Source organism: Perna viridis, chromosome 4, assembly GCF_037379345.1.
Source record: "Perna viridis isolate PV_CMFRI_1.1 ecotype Kerala chromosome 4, ASM3737934v1, whole genome shotgun sequence".
In the NCBI taxonomy this organism is placed as follows: domain Eukaryota; kingdom Metazoa; phylum Mollusca; class Bivalvia; order Mytilida; family Mytilidae; genus Perna; species Perna viridis.
The window spans coordinates 14,752,530-14,770,199 of record NC_142448.1 but is presented as its reverse complement, the minus strand read 5'-3'; the positions used below and the strand labels follow the sequence as shown (position 1 = coordinate 14,770,199).

The 17,670-nt window shown below is 34.9% G+C and overlaps 1 protein-coding gene across 3 annotated transcripts; it reads left to right on the top strand.

The window, feature by feature from the left end:
* Positions 1-1,914: 1,914 nt before the first annotated feature.
* Positions 1,915-15,294, top strand: LOC148619004 (TGF-beta-activated kinase 1 and MAP3K7-binding protein 1-like). Of its 3 annotated transcripts, none has more exons than XM_088578478.1 (7): positions 1,915-2,075; positions 7,272-7,408; positions 8,740-8,896; positions 9,846-9,932; positions 10,165-10,303; positions 10,680-10,908; positions 12,530-15,294. In XM_088578478.1, the coding sequence occupies exons 1-7, from the start codon at positions 2,001-2,003 to the stop codon at positions 13,368-13,370; spliced, it is 1,665 nt and encodes a 554-aa protein (XP_088434604.1). In that variant the 5' UTR covers positions 1,915-2,000; the 3' UTR covers positions 13,371-15,294. The 3 variants fall into 3 exon arrangements, with proteins under 3 accessions (XP_088434604.1, XP_088434605.1, XP_088434606.1); XM_088578479.1 differs by lacking the exon at positions 1,915-2,075 and adding an exon at positions 5,383-5,523; XM_088578480.1 differs by lacking the exons at positions 1,915-2,075; positions 7,272-7,408 and adding an exon at positions 7,632-7,657 and having other exon boundaries at positions 8,738-8,896.
* The last annotated feature ends 2,376 nt before the right edge of the window (positions 15,295-17,670 follow it).

Below are 17,670 nucleotides of genomic sequence, written 5' to 3'. Positions count from 1 at the left end.
TAAAATTGACAAAACATGGAAAATAATGTCTTGGCATCACCATCACATTGGCTTGCACCTCTCATTTCAATGTGTCTGGAGCCGTCCCTGTTCACTATCCTGTAAATAGCTTTCATCATATTTTGCTTTGACACAAATTTTGAGGTTAAATTTTTGAAATATTATAGAGTGGGTGCAATGTAGATATATTTTGTGGTAAAATTAGCGAGAAATTTAAAATTTCAACTTGAAACCACCTAAATCTAACCCTGAAAACCCATGCTTTGCAAATTTTAGGGGGCGCACACCCGCCACTCCATCACCTGAATACGCCTCCGAGTAACCATGTTGATTTTTATGAGTGGGGGTCGGGGCCAGGATCACATTTGAAATAGAAAGGCAGACAAGATATATTATTTTATATAAATACAAAGATGCAATAGGCGAAAAAAAGGTTCTGGTTTGAATATTACATAAAAAGATCCAGGACACAAAATTTGACTATATAGCCCCCCTTTTTCCCCTTACGATTCAAATGGATATAGAAATTTATCATTATTTACCTGGGAGAGGGGACTAGTCATTTTGAAATCATATAAAATTTTCTTGACCCCCCTCCAATGATTTTTTCTTATCCCCCTTAAAAACAGTTTTTTTAAAATGTGATACCCCCTCTATTAAACACGCGTATGGAGTTTTCATATAACAACTCCTACATTATGCCAGAGCTTGCCGAAACTACGCAGAGTTTTTGTATCGCGCTAGAATTCTAACAAATAAACTTCTGGAACAGGGTTGTGTTGCTACAAGATTGAAGTCATCCCTATAGAAGTTTTATGTTATGGTCGTCATCATGAAATCGTGGATCGCTACGGTGTATCCATATGCGCCATGAAAACTGATTTGTTCAACGTATCATGGTTTTCCTTTCCTCTTTCGTCTACCCCGGACTTGACTTTTTATGAGCAACTCGGCTGGTGTTTATAGAAAAGCAGAGGACGCTTACCCTACTGGCGCACCTGGTCCATGCTCCAAGTTTTTAGTGGAGTCATAGTTGCTCGTTTGCTTTTGTTAATTTGTATATTTGATTTTAACAAAATTTCATGTTCTTTGTACGTCTGTTTTCCATGTCTGGTCTTTGTCCCTGGATAACATTCTTCTTATTACCGTTATAACCGTAGTTCCCTTGATTACTCTTTGAAGCAAAAGCAGTTGAGATGTTAAAGAATTCTTACAATAAAAAATTCAAGTCTTCAATTCCAAAACTTGATACTTTAGAAAAGTCTGATCAAAATCAAGCAGAATCAGACACAGCTCTTGAGATTCAAGATATTGGTAAGGAAATTGAATCGTCAGCAGATAAGTCGGACCAATTTGATTTAATAACTGTAAATGTTTTAGGTTCTGATGGTGATGTTGGTGTGTTAACTTAATTTTACCAGAGATCGTGCATGTGACAATGAAATAAAATGTTTAGAGGTGGTAAAATATGTTTTAATTTGACTGGTGTAATGCTCTGCGTAACTAAAAATTTGGACCCCTCTTGAAATCCAAGTGCAAAAAAATGACCCCCCCCCCTCTCTTTGAAGTTATATAAAAAAAACTGAACCCCCCTTTTCCACTTACAAAAAAAATGACCCCCTGTATATGTACTTGCTTTGTTTAAATTTTCAAATAAATGTCTACGGTTTGAATATTATTTGTAAATTATTATATAAAGGATGTCGAATCTAGAGGTTTAACCTGAGAAAAGACGAAGCTGTTATGCACGTGGCTAATTACAATATTCGTTATGTTTCGGCTAAGTTTACAGCCAATGAAATGAACATCTCGTTAGCGAGAACACAGCGTTACTTTATATATTTATCGGGAATTTTTAAAGAACCCAAAGCTTTTCCGAGAGGAAATAATCGCCATTTTCTTGTGGCATATTTCTCTGTTTCCTTCCCTTTTCTCTATGATATCCCCTGTAAAAGGCTATCATCGACTGATGCATTTTCTTACTACATTTAAGGAACTGAATGAATATTTACAAAATGGACAGAACGAGACTTGCCAATGGATCAATATCAGTCGGTTCACCCCCAAGACTAGGAGTATGCCAATTTTACATTCGAAAATGAGTCATACACTAATCTAAGAGACATATATTACGAACTCGTATTTTATGTACTTCTACTTCTACCAGTTCGCGACCGCCATCAATTACTGATGATACTGTCACTTTTAGTGCGCAATGCCCTATTTTACTTTTGGTAGCCATTAAAAGAAAAATTAACAAAGTGTGCTGTACAATTAACTGTGCAAGTGAAAACAACTTGATTAATTTAATCAAGTAAATGAGCCTTGAAAGATTCAAGACTCTTGTCAGAGGCAATGTCAGTGGGCAGAGCATTCCAGTCCCGGATGGTTCTTGGGTAGAATGACTCTTTCCTCAGTACTGTGTTGCATGATGGTAATTGGTAGGAGTGTAGGCCCATATTTCGACTGAGTCTTGCTGGACTGCTCAATCTGTTGGTCGCGTCGATTTTCACCAGACCATTTGCCAGTTTGTACATTAGTACGAGTCTAGCTCTCCTCCTACGTTCTTCTAGTGTTGGCCATTTTAGATCTTCTAGCATGTTGGTAACTGAAGAAGTGTTGTGGTATCTGTTCGATACATATCTGGCTGCTCTACGCTGGACCATTTCAATCCGGTGTTTGTCCTCTTTCAAGTATGGGTCCCAGGTTGTGCATGCGTATTCCATGGTTGGTCTAACTAATGACTGGTAAGCTTTCTCCTTAATGTTCTGCATTTCTGATGTTAAGATTTCGTCTCAAGAAGGTCAAGGTGTTGTTTGCTTTCTTGCAGATGTTTGATATGTGCTGGTTCCACTTCATATCTGATGTTATAGAAACACCTAGATATTTCGCAGTTGTTACGTGCTCCAGTTCATGGCCATGGAGGAAATAGCTGTTCTGAATAGCTGTTTCTTTCTTGAGATTGACAGAACATTGCATTTCTTGGGATGGAAGCTCATTTTCCATCTTTGTTCCCATTCTGCCAATTTATTTAGGTCATCTTGTAGACTTATCCTATCGATATCAGATGTTATTGTAAGATATACGATAGTGTCGTCTGCAAACAATCTGGTTTTTGATATGATGTTTTCCGGCATGTCGTTGATGTAGTATAAGAACAAGCTGGGGCCCAAAACCGATCCCAGAGGGACACCAGATTCCACCTGTATGTATTGGAATGTTTCTCCTTCTACGACTACTGCCTGATTTCGATTATTAAGAAAGCTTTGTATCCATCTGTTGGTGTTACCTCTTATCCCATAATGATGTAATTTGTGGGTCAATAAGCTGTGGCACACTTTGTCAAAAGCTTTACTAAAATCCATAATCAGACAGTCTGTTTGTTTACCGTTGTCAAGGTTTCTGGTTATATCATCAACAAACTCAACAAGTTGAGTGTCACAGGACAGACCTTTCCGGAACCCATGCTGTAGTGGATGTAATATATCATGTCTGTCAGCATGTGCCATGATGTTGCTGGTGATGATATGTTCCATTATTTTGCAGACGATACAAGTCAGAGATACTGGACGATAGTTTATAGCCTCAAACTTCTTGCCTTTCTTGAAGATGGGACAGTCGAAGGCTGTTTTCCAGATACTGGGTATTTCTCCGTTGTTATAGGACTCTCTGTATATGATGGTAAGTATCGCTGATAGGTGAATGGCCAGTTTTTTCAGGACTCTTCGTGTAATATTGCCCGGTCCAGGTGCCTTGTGAGGGTTCAGGTTTTTCAATAGTTTAGTAGCACCCACTTCTGTAATCTGGATGTCTGGCATGGTATCGTATGTACCTTTCATACTACAGGTGTCAGTAAAAGATTCAACTGATACTTCGGACTTGGTTGAAAATGCCTTCTGGAATTGTTTATTTAAGATGTTAGCTTTATCTTTGGAATCTGGATGTAACGTTCCATCTGCTTTCAATGGTGGTATATTGTTGTTATTTGATCTTTTATGCTTATATAGGTCCAGAAGCGTTTCATACAGTTTCCACTTCCAGCACGGTCATCTTATTCTGGTGTCACTATGCCCTCTATATACTGCCAATATGCTTTCCTAAGTTGTCTCTGTGTTTCCTGTTTTAACTTTTTATATTTTTCCTTATCCGCTTTGTTGCCAGATTTCTTCTTTCGTTTATAGCATCGGTCTCTCTTACGGATCAATCACTTTAAGTCTCTGTTTATCCATGGACATCCATCTTTATTTTTTGCTGTTTTGTGTGGTATGTTTCTTTTTATGCTGTCTTCTAATTTAGACTGAAAAAGGTTCCACATAGAGTTCACTGATTCTCCATTGCTCTTCATATTGATGATTTCTTCATGGATGGATTTGACATCATTGACAACATTTTCCCATTTTGCTTTGCTATACAGTGGAATCTGTCATGGTTTCTGTTGTTGTCTAGTTGGAATGATATCTATTTCAGTGTAAACAATGTCATGGTCGGAATTTCCTGGAATGATCTCTGTCCTACGGAAACTAGAAGGGTGGTTTGTGATGACGAGATCTAAGGTGTTGGTACCTCTAGTTGGTTCTTCTACTATTTGTGTAAGACCATGATCGTCTAATATGTCTGTAAAATTATGATGAATTTTTGCATACTGAGTGTTTGCCTTTAGTGTGTTTCCTTCCAGTCCCAGCCAGGAAGATTAAAGTCTCCAGCTACCACTACAAAAGCATTTTTTATTCTGGAAGCTCTTTCCAAGCTCTTGCCAAATTGGTTCATACTCTCTTCATTGGATGTTCTAGGGTTGTAGTAAGTGCAAAGGTATATAGCTTTGTGGCCGACCAGCTCTAACTTGCACCATACTATTTCACAGTCAGTTTGTAGTTCCGGTGTAGCTGTAGCAATGTAGTTGTTGTTTACTGCTATAAGGACACCACCGCCTGATAGATTGCGATCGTTTCTGAAAATGGTATAGCCTGATGGAAAAATCTGTGGGTCGTTTATACTGCTATCAACCCAAGTTTCTGTGCCAAATATTATATCTGGGTTTGTACTGCTAATCATGTTTTCGATCAGATGTTGATTTGTTTTAATGGACTGGAAATTTACATTTACTATTCTTAGTGGTTGTTGTTTTACTCGCTTTGATGTTGACGTTGTTCTCGTTGGTGTTGACGTATGCACTGGTTTAATTTGGTTAGATGGAACTGGACTGGCAAAGGAGGTGTCTGATAACACACTAAACTGGTTTGATGTACTGAAAACCATGGAGAAGCAAAATGATGTATAGTTTGGGCAGTTACAGGCAAGGCAATCCCAAGCGACAGCAGAGTCGTTGACATGTTCTAAGTATAGGCTAGATCTCATGGACTGGCAATTTGCATGATACCATTGGTTGCATGTATTGCATAAAATGCCTTTATCATCCCATGTAACTGGCTTGTCACAAGTACCGCATGGATAAATTGATCCAGATATTGATGGTCCAGGATTGATGTTTACATCATTAGCCATTGTGATAAGGAACATGGACAGGTATGCTAAGATGATACTAGGTCGATGTTTTGGACATGCATGCATATCCCTCCCATTGTTCTGATTAGTAATCACTCTAATAACAACACAGTCGTAATCTGTTGAACAGGTATGGTTGTTTACAATAATAAATGGGTGAACTTCATCTCTCAGATGGATAGATGTGTATCGGATGATGAAGCCTTGTATTAAGATGACTAAGGTCAGTTTTGGTGTCATAGACGCCATTATTGTTTACGGTCCCATCAGTAAATCTGACGGTGACAACTACTGGGCAAAAATTCTGTATGATGGCCTTCAAGATGTGTTTCTCTGTGTGATGTTTGTGTAATGCAATCTTACCCACTGACCACTACAATTTTGTAATCAATTCAGGATTTAGAAATATGAAAAATATCGAAAAATATCAGGAGCTGTTCAAAATTCCTGCCATTTTGTTGGGCATGCGCATATCAATCCTGTACCGCTCTCACTAAGTTCTCTTAATAACTTCTGGTCTTAAACAGTTTAACCACAAATTTTCCATTTTTCTATGGGATCAGTATGCAGAATACCAATGACCATTTTCTGTTTTGTAAAAATGTGTCACTTGAAACTACTTCATAATTATGAAACAAATCGATAGATTTGTGGTTCTACCAAACAAAATAAAAACACAAGTGACAGCTGTAAATCTCTAAAACAAGACATTGCTTTTCCTTTCTTAGAAAAGCTATCCTCTGATTTGGATAATACAGTTGGAGTTATATTTTGTCCAAGGCGGGTTAGGTTCTTTATAATTGCAACAGTGAACAGCGGAGATACACATACGTACCGCCCCATATTTACAACCATAACCATGTTTTTCCCTAACTTTTTAAAAAGACATCATATTCACTTCTTTTAATGAGTAAAAAAATGAAAAGACTGGAAAAGTATCAGAAAAGATGAAGTTATTTTTACTGAAATGTAATCTCAACCATCATATTTTTATTTGTTTGATTTAAGGAAACAATGAGTTTTCTCCATACATGTAAGGACAGTCATATTTTGTAACTTCCGAGACATAACTTTTTTTTAGTATATTGAGGAACCTTAAGGAAAAGTAAGATAGTACACATTATAATCGTAGAGCTCACACCGCTTTGCGGTGCTCGCTTTTAAAGAACAGGTGTATGTACATCTGGATGCCATTGAGGTCAGGTCAAGAGGTGTTCGATAATATATGTAAATCATGTCAACATTCCATACATCTGTGTATTATCCATTTTATAAGTTCTCCATTGTGATTTACTGTACACCTTAAAACACTTTAATACATGCAGTCCAAGTTAAATCCACATTTAAAGATTGATTTTTAATTTACAATAATACAATGATAATTGATTTATCATCTGCCAGGTACATGTATGAGGCATTCCTCATTCATTAAAGTCAGATGACAATCAAATGTATGCATGACCAAGAAAAACAGGAACCAATGGAACCAGGTTAACCCAAAACAAAAATGACCTATGCTATTCATTTATCAATTAAGGGGATCATTATTTCATTCACACATGATAATTTACATCAACATTTAATAGACAAATATTATTAGTACATGTATAGAAACAAAAATTGTTTGCTTTTTTAAGTTTTATTGAAGGCTTAACATTTTGACCACCGGAATGGGGCTAAACCAGTAAACAAATGTATATGCATACATTTTATGTAGACTAAGACACACATATGTTCATGAAGAAATATAAATCACCCTTTTATTATAGAGCCATGCCCTGAGTTGGACAGACGACCTACCTGTTTGTCAGCTGTCTGGTGTTGGATTTTCAACAAATCAAGTTTACAGAGAGGATGGCTTTAGACAAGAGGAGCATGAATTCGAGGACAGAAGTTTTCACTTCAGGTAAAAGGTGTATGAATTTGAGGATAAAAGTTTTCATTTTAGTAATGAGACTCATGAGTTTAAAGACAGAAATTTTCACCTCTGGTAAAAGATGTATGAGCTTGAGGACAAGTTTTTACATCAGGTATGAGATGCATGAGCTTCAGGACAGACAATTTCACATTGTTTAAAAGTTGCATGAATTAGAGAACAAAAGTTTTCACTTCTGACGTAAAGTGTAATAGGTTGGAGGACAGAAGTTTTCACTTCTGATGTAAAGTATAATAGGTTGGAGGACAGAAGTTTTCAGTAACGTTTCATTTTTGGTATGATGAGTAAGAGGAAAAAAATTTTACTTTTGGTAAAAGGTGCATGAGTTTTAGGATAGAAGTTTTCACTACAGGTATAAGGTGCATGAATTTAATCTATTCATTCATGGGATTTGGCTAACTTTTATTCCCATTGACTTCAATTTTGATAAAAAGCAGCATCGCACATTTGACTGTTATTTAGCCCAGTGCATATTCTTGTACAACATGTAGTTGTTTTAACATTAAAAAAGTTGTTAATAAAAAATAATTTACTTCAGTGCAATAACTTGATGACAAATAAATGGGATAAGAAATCACTAAGGTAATTTGTTGCAACAAATACCAAGAAGTCAGAAGTTAATAAAAACAGGAGCAAAATGTACAAGCAGATTAGCAGATATATGCATCATTTGAAGTATAATACCTACTCAGAAATATTTATTGCAAGACCAACAAGGTAAAAGGGCGAAACCACTTTTATTATTTAATTTTAGAGGAACACAGCGAGAACTGTACATGTATGAATGTTTGATTGGAGTAAAAAAATGGAGTGCTTGTTGGTTCAAAATAATTGGCAACAATATTTAATAACTTACTAGTTTAACTACATAGGCCCTCTCATATTTGTTATTATTGTCCATTCCTATGATGCACACAATTCATTATTTACTTCTTATAATGTATGGAAATGATTATCTTGTACATGTAACATTGTCGCATACTATAAAATGTTTTGTATATCTTTAATATATAAATATAAAAGTAATAAAAGATTTTTTGTTAAAACACAGTAGTTTTATCATTAAAAGTCATTGCTTTATACATACATTAAAGTTACAGTAGCTAAAAGAACATGAAAATTCCTCTGTACAAATGTACTTTGATATTGCAGCTTCATGCCTATAATTTACCTATTTTTTTAACAAACCTTGTAAATTTCTATATTGTTTACTTTATGTTATTTTGAAATTTTTGGAGATTTAAATGAACAACTGATTGTGATTTCATCACATCCACTCCTATTCTTCTATTTCTTTTTAGATTAACAGATACAGAAAGTTTTCTGTATGGTGTTTTTGATGGACATGATGGTAGTCGTGTTGCAAACTTTACAGCACAAAGAATGCCAGCAGAACTTCTTCTTGGGCAGCTTAATAATAACAATACAGATGAAGAAATAAAAGAAATTTTATACCAGGTGATTTAAAAAAGAGAACATTTTTCTGCATACAAATTTCTGTATACAATGTACAGAATAAGGAGAATGGATATAGTGAATATGTCAAAGAGACAACAACCCCACCTGGATGAAAAATGTAAGCTCAAGGCCACCCATGGGTCTTCATTGAATGACAAAGTCGAAAGAAAATAAACCCTCACATGACAGGGCAGTCTGCAGCTGGCCTAAAAACAACATTATACACAGGTTCAGCAAAATAGTTGCCTTTATATACTCCAGCAACATAAAGTAAACTAAAGTCATTCCATGACTTATTCCTGTGGGCTTTTAATCAACCGAAATGAGAATGGTACACAGAATTTTCAACTTGTTCACTCATCAAATTCAAACTTGAACAGTTAGACCAATTCTGGTCTGAACTGACAAGATGAAGAGAAAAAAAAACTTATCAAGGAATTCTTTTCAATTTTAGTTATTAGTTTTATTATTATTATTTTTTTATATGAAGGAATTTTCCAAAACCTCTATTTTAAAAAAAAACAAAGAAAGAAACTGATTAAATGTTACACAAATACACAAACAAAGGGCTACTAAAAGTTAACTGATGTGCCAGCCCATTTCTTCCCATGCGGGTTTCAGAAACACAGTTCTCTTTAAATTTGATATTTTGACTAAAGACAGAGTATATTAAAAATACAAGTATGATAAAACAATGTAACATAGATAATAGATAAGTCAAGTGTTTTGAAGTCTTCAGGATTGGTATATTCAGTATTTTTGGTTGACAGGCTGACAGTATAGGTTTGACCACGAAAATCCTGTCTCCTTACCGTATTGCCTAATGAATCAAAGATGATGTGTCATTTTCATGACCTGATAACACAAAGTATCTTATTTCTTTTCTACAACATTTTAAACTTTTATTAAAGCATTTGTATGTAACTTTATAATTTTTTTTATTATTTAGGCCTTCATTGCTGTGGAGAAAAGTTTTTTTGAATCGATTGATCACATTTTTGCTGAGAAGACAACAATACAGCTCCAGTTACCCGAGGTATAAAGGGTAGAAATTACAGATCACACAAGAATTTTTTTTTCCTAATACATGTAGTTGTCACATTAAGAGGTTAACACTGATAACTTCTAATAACTGACAATTTTTCAATTTAGTTTGGAAATAAATATTAAAAAATTTATGTGTGTTTAAACATTATGGAAGTAAATATGACACAAAAATGTTTGCAAGCTCATACCTTAATAAACTAATGTTGTGGTTAACCTTATAGGGAATCAGTCATTATGAAGCCTGTAAACAGTACCCTGACACTATGAAACAGCTGGATAACTTAGAGAAAGAGATATCTGGAGGAACAACTGCTACTGTTTCATTGATTTATAAGAACAAACTTTTTGTAGCCAATGTTGGTAGGTCTTAAGTTTTATTTGAAAGTTTTTTTCTTAGTTAACATTTTGCAGTCTTCATTGCACTGAAAAGAGTATGTGTATGATATTATGGTAAAGACTGTTTTGATGTTTGAATGGAATCAAAGATAAAGTGTTTTCTTTTTCATCAAACAAAGATAGAGGGAAATAAATGAATTGGCAGGTACAGTACTATTAAAACTTCTGTTATCCCAGTTTCAATTATTGTAATTCCACATCACAAACAATAAATTTGAAATAATTCCAAAATTAACAGCATATTTCTAACTTGAATTATCTTTAACTTTCATCAAGCAGGACTTAGATAACAAGGATGTTATGTACTATGTATATAATTAATTACATGTGTCAATGTTAGGAGATACAAGAGGATTACTGTGTATCACAGACCAGGAGGGTATGCTTAGGGTCATGCAGCTATCTGTAGATCACTCCCTTAGTAATGAGGAGGAATGTAATAGAATGGCTGCTCTAGGACTAGATATGGAGAAGTTAAAACAACATAGAAGAGTAGGAAGTTCTGATAGCACTAGGTGTATTGGTGACTACCATGTGAAAGGAGGGTTCAAAGACATAGAATTACTTAAGTATGGATGTTAAAGCTTTTACATCATAATACATGTAGAAATAAATATGAGATAAGGTCAAATGTATAAAAAAAATGCACAGACCACTCTTCTATTACAGGGTACTTCTTGAGATTGAAACCAAAATGATAAATCATTTCAATGAATATCTTTACTTTTTTCTCAATGTTACACTCTTTTTAAGCAACCATTATCCATTGGAAACCATATCTTGAGTGATTAAATTAAAAATATCTAATAACTTATATTTGTCAATGATTTAGTCAATGTACTTTTTTTTAGTTTTTATTTATGTTTGATTTTCATCCTCATCTTGAAAGTAGTCAAACTAATTTGGACTGCCATCTTTATAGAATGGGCACATATTTCTACTGAATAGGAACAATAACCCAATACATTATTTACTATATAAAACCTTGCCATCAAATATGCACTCAACATTGTTAAACGGGGCACATATTTGTAGTATGCATGTGTCATTGTCCTCTTTGTTAAGGTCATTGGATGCAAATTAGAATGGGGAATGGTACAGCATATTTTGATTTCTAAGAATTAATTAGCTTTTTATTATACCATCAACCAACAAAGTTTGGAATCACCCACTCTGTCTTCCCTATCGGTGCATATTTCTTGTATGTGGGCAACTCTTAACTACTGAAGGGATTTTGATAAAATTTTAAAGGAAGGTTGGGCATCATTTGTAGAAGTGCATAAAGGAATGTAATAACTATTCTTCCAGAGGGTTTTGTATTGCTCACAGTATTTGTAGTTTGTTTAAGTATTAAGAAGCAAATGTAATGTTATATTTTTGGGGGATTACAAGTTCTAACCGGATGCCTTCCTAATATATAGCATTTCATCCATGCTTTTAATTTCAAAGTACTGATTGATCTTTCCAAAAGCAAACATTTAGGATTAAGTGTGAGATTTGTTCAATACTTTTATCAGCAATATTGATCAATTAAAAATTAAATAAATTGCACAGTATATTGTAAATGTATTAATTTTCGCAGATTCCGTGAAGTGATTATATTTGCGGGTATCAATTTTCATAGTTTCAAAAGTGATAAGTGTTTTTATGGTGTTAAAAAACAATTCCTTGGGTACTAGTTTTTGTTATTTTCTGTCCACAGCAAAAACAGTGAAAAATTAGTACATTTACAGTATTGAAAACAAAACTTTCGAAGCATCTGAGGCATTGACTCCATGGATGAAGGACACAATATTTCTCAGAATATATCACTGAAAGTTTGGCAATTTAAACAAAAAATTGTTAGTGAATAGATTATATAAAACAAACAAAAGATAGCATTATTTGTAGTGTTTAGAGAATGAAGATCATGATGAATTGAAAAAAAAATAAAATATTTGTTTTAATATATAGGTATAACAAAAAAAAACTCAATGTACAACTATACATGAAAATAGAAACAAGAGAATGGCATAATACATGACAACTCTCTATTAAAAGCCACCTGCTTATAAAGGGCATCTTAAATTCTTCTCTTAAGTGTCTTTTATAGACAGGTTTTAAAGTGTATTGATTAATAAGAATTACAGTAATTATATCTGTCGCTGATGTATTTAAGGGTTTATTTAAACTTCCTTTATCTGTTTTTAGAGATGCCAGTCGGGAACCAGTCATCGCAGATCCTTACGTTCATGGAGGAATTCCACTGGACAAGTCTTCAAGTTTTCTAATTATAATGTCAGATGGACTATACCAAGCACTACAGGATGCTACACAGTGTGATAGAGTTAATGTGGAGGTGGCTCGTATGGTGGCAGCAGAGTTTACAGTACAGAGTACACTACATGGTGTGGCTCAGGCCGTCGTTGATAAGGTTGTCAGGATGCACCATGATGCTTACATGACTGGACCACCAGAAATTAAAACTTTGTGTAAAAAACGAGGGGATATAACTCTTCTTGTTAGAAACTTTAATTATCCTCTTGCTAATGCAATCAACTCACCCAGTCGGAGTGGGCCGTATAATCCACTTTCCCCTCCCACTCCTGCAAGAATTCCCAGCCATTTGCCTCTTACTCCATCAATTAGTATAGAACTGTCAGATCACAGTAGCTCTCAGTCTCCAGCAGGCACCCCAACACCAACAAAGGCCAGGTCACCACCAAGGGATACTCTAACTACATCAAGCACTCTTGCCTCCACACTGCCAGAATCAACATTTAGTACAAATAATGGAACAAGCACAGAGTCCTCAACACAAAGTAGTGGTGACAGTCGTTTTCCAAGTAGATTTTATCAATGTGCTAAATTAGAGCTGGATGCAGATGGAAAAATAGAACCATATGTAGATTTTACTGATTTTTACAAAGCTATTGAAGAACTAACAGAGGCGCAAAGAGAAACATTAAATGCAGAAACAAATCCTAAATCTGGTTATGAAACAATAGCCGAAGAGTCTGAATCCTCATTGACATCAGGCCCTGAAAATTAGATATGGTGAATGTAACTATCTTTATAATTAAAATGTCAGATTTACCATACTAAGCTCTGTAGGATGTTACACAATGTGATAGGATCAGTGATTAGATGGTTGGCATGGTGGAAGTAGAAAGCTATTTTTATCTGTTAAAATATTGAGTGAAATCATCTTATTTATATCACTTGATGAATTGTCAAATTTGTTCTGTGATGAGGAAAATTGGAAGTGAATTTTAGGACAAATAAATATATATGTTGCCTCAGTTATGCCTTGCTTTAGAAAGGGGAAGAAGTCTATGCCTTCTAATTGTTGACCCATCGCGTTATTAAGTTACGTCGGAAAGGTTTTAGAGAGAATAGTGTATAAGTACCCTTACAACTATTTTATTACAAACTCATTGTTATATAAATTTCGGTCAGGTTTCATGGCTGGGCTGTCCATCAACTGACTGAGATCTATCATAATATATGTGAAGCTCTAAGCAAGAGATATAATACTTGTCTTGTGTTCTGTGATATTTCGAAGGCGTTTGAAAAGGTATGCCTTAAGGGGTTAGTAGTAAAGCTTAGATCATATGGAATTAACCATAACATACTTTTATGGCTTCAAAGCTACTTATATAAAAGACGACAGAGAGCTTTGTTAACAATTCTATGTCATCTAAGTCTTTTATCAACACGGGAGTTCTGCAAGGTTCTGTTCTTGGACCCTTACTATTTTTTATCTTTATAAATGATATATCTTATAATTTGCATAGTTTTACTAGATTATTTGCTGATGATACCTCACTAGGCTTTTCGTCACATAATCATTTAACAATAGAGCATACCATTAACTCATACCTTGATAAACTACAAAAGTGGTCTGAATACTAGAGGGTAGACTTCAACCCTGCCAAAACCAAGGCTGTGTATTTTACAAACCGAGAAATAGAACAACCAATCAATATTAAATTTAATGATCAACGAGTAGAAATGGTTGATACTCACAAGCCTCTAGGAGTAGTGTTGTCTTTGGTTTGTAAGTAGTCGACCCATATTGATTATATATGTCTAAATGCAACAAGACAGTTATGTGTTCTGCGAAAGCTCCAGTTCATTCTGAACAAATCAAATTTGAATGAGATATATCATACTTATATTTTACCATTACTGGAATATTCTGGTGAACTGTGGGATGGATGTTCTGCAGAATGTGCAAATAAATTAGATAAAATACAAATGAAGCTGCTAGAATTGTAATCCGTCTTTCAAGATATGCCAGTATTGAATCTTTATATTTTGAAACTGGTTGGGAGACATTAGCAGATCGTCGACGAAGACGTAAACTTTATCTATTCCACAGAGTACACAATAGTAAGGTACCAGCATATCTAAAAGACTGTTTAACACTTATTGTAGGCACAACCAATCGATTTGAGAAATGAGGCCAAATATGTTAATCCTCAAATCCTCAATTGAGAAATTCCCGTGTTCAAACCACCCTCATATTATTATGGTGGAATTCGAAAGCTTAATATTTTGCATACAAGACCACGTCACATGAGTAGTACACTGAAAGCTGATCTTTTCAGAGTGGGTTTGGTGCCTGACCAGAAATGCACCTGTAGTTGGCCTGTTGAGGATAGTATCCATTTCTTCCTAGAATGTCCTTGTATGTAGAACAGCGTAGATTATATATAGACAATCTTCCGAATACTGGTGAAGATCAAATAACTAATTTTATTTGATACCGCAATACTTGATAACACCAGCATTGCTGACAATAATACAACATATTATTCAGCACTCGGGTCGATTTTGTTTAGACTTATTTAAATACCTTTTGCATTTTTCTTTTTTTTTATTATTATTTATCAACGTTTTACATCAAATTATGATTTTTTTACATTTTGTGATTTGTTGTAAAAGATTAAATTATCAATATCTGTACACTACACATGTCGTTATTTGTTAAACAATTTATTGTGTGTTATATTCCATGTATGGAGAAGACCATGTGATTTGGTCTAATCCAAACTTGTTTACTTGCTAATAAAATATGTTTAAAACTAAACTAATGCGAAACACTAAACAAAAGTTAAATGAACTTTCAGTCGGTAATAATGTCGTTCCCGTTCGGCAATACGATAGGGGACCTAGAGACCCACGAAACATTCGAGGCATCACCAAAGAAGTGAGCAAATTTGGATACCTCACAGGAACTGAAGTTTGTTTATTATCAGGCTATGAGTCGAAACCAGATTGAGGCAGTAACTGATAGTGCCTTTGTAGATACGGTCCCATCCATTCAAATTTCTCTCCGTGAGGCAGTGTGGAAGCTATCAAAACAGGAGGACAGAGATTTCTGTCTTGTAAATGCACATTTGGTTGTAAATCTTATATGTAAATGTAAAAAATCATATGTACAATTCTCGTTGTCTTGGATCAATGTCATGTTCTAACAAATAGTGAAACATTTGAGGAATCACTTTCTAAAATTGAAGCAGTATATTGTATTGATGTTATCTTTCAATATTAAACACAATTTTGTTAAAACCCATGTCCTATTTTATTGTATTCATGAGATTGAAGTTCTTAAGTTGAAAGTGATTTTACAGCACTTCTAATTTGTCCAAGTGGATTTTGGACAAATTATGTGTACAACTGATTTGATCAGAAAGAATGAATATCGTTTGGCTAGATTCTTCAATCTCAGTTTCCGCTATATAGATGACGTATTATCTTTAAACAATCCTAATTTCGGGGATTTGATACATTGCATCTACCCAAAAGAACTTGAGATAAAGGATACTACAGACACTGTGAAGTCAGCCTCATATCTTGACCTACACTTAGAAATCGATGGTAAGGGAAAACTATTGACCAAACTTTACGACAAACGTGATGACTTTTCAGTCAGAATTGTAAACTTTCTTTTCATCTGTGGCAACATCCCTTCGGCTCCTGCGTATGGAGTGTTCATATCACAACTCGTACGTTATGCCAGAGCTTGCCGAAACTACGCAGATTTTTTGTATCGCGCTAGAACTCTAACAAATACGCTTCTGGAACAGGGTTATGTTGCTACAAGATTGAAGTCATCACTACAGATGTTTTATGGTCGTCATCATGAACTCGTGGATCGTTATGATGTATCCATCAGCACCATGAAAACTGATTTATTCAACGGGTCATAGTTCGCCTTTCCTCGTTTGTCTATCCCGGACTTGACTTTTTATGAGCAACTCGGCGGGTGTTTCTAGAAAAGCAGAGGACGCTTACCCTACCGGTGCACCTGGTCCATGCTCCCAGTTTTTAGTGGAGTCCGAGTTGCTCATTTACTTTTGTTACTTTTTATGTATGTATGATTTTAGTTACTTTATGTTCTTTGTTGTGTATGTTTGTTTTCCATGTCTGGTCTTTGTCCCTGGATTACATTCTTTTGATTACCGCTATAACCTTGGTTCCCTTGAGTACTCTTTCAAGATAGGAGAAACATCCACATTTTTGAAGTACAAAATTATACCTGGGATTTAGTTGAAAATTGGGTTATTGTAAACCTTCGATGATATTAATAGAACAGATTCATGTAAAAGCTTTAGGTTTTCAGAAGACGGTGGATTTTGGAGTCGGCAGATAAAGGTCAAGGTCCTTCATACTATGTATGATCAAATTTACGGCTGAAAATTTGCTTCTTGTATATGATTTTTGTATATTAAGCCTTATGGATATAAATGACACTTAAACAAGATATAGTTTAGGGATAAAGAAGACACATATTGAATTTATTGAGAGGTCAAGATTACACATACTTTTAAAACATATTTTTTTTACTTAAAAATTTGTTTGTGATGAATAACTTGTTCATGGATATCACTGCAACTTATAAAATTGAAGGGTGAAAAAGTAAGGAAGATGTCCATTGAGTTGGACTCAATTGATCAATGATTACAAGGAAGGCTAGGATTGATTTTGAGGGTTGCTCAGGTAGAATATATATAGAGGTCTGAAAAATTCCCGACGATGTAACTCAAATTTGCGAAGCAAATTTTTGGTCGTACCTTCTGCGGGACTGGAAATATATATATATATATATATATTGGTTTTGACCGGGCTTTTTTAAATTTGTAAAATTTGAGATCAAAGTATAGTGTTGGTGGACGCCGTGCTCTGAAAAGGGAACCGTTCCAGGTCAGGATTGTGGTTTTCACCAGTGATTCTGTAAAATAAACATTTTTATCATCATATAGAAAATAACGGCAGTTGTACACGAAGGACATTCTTTAGCCTACAGGCCACCCAATTACAGGTATCTACACCGTACACACCGC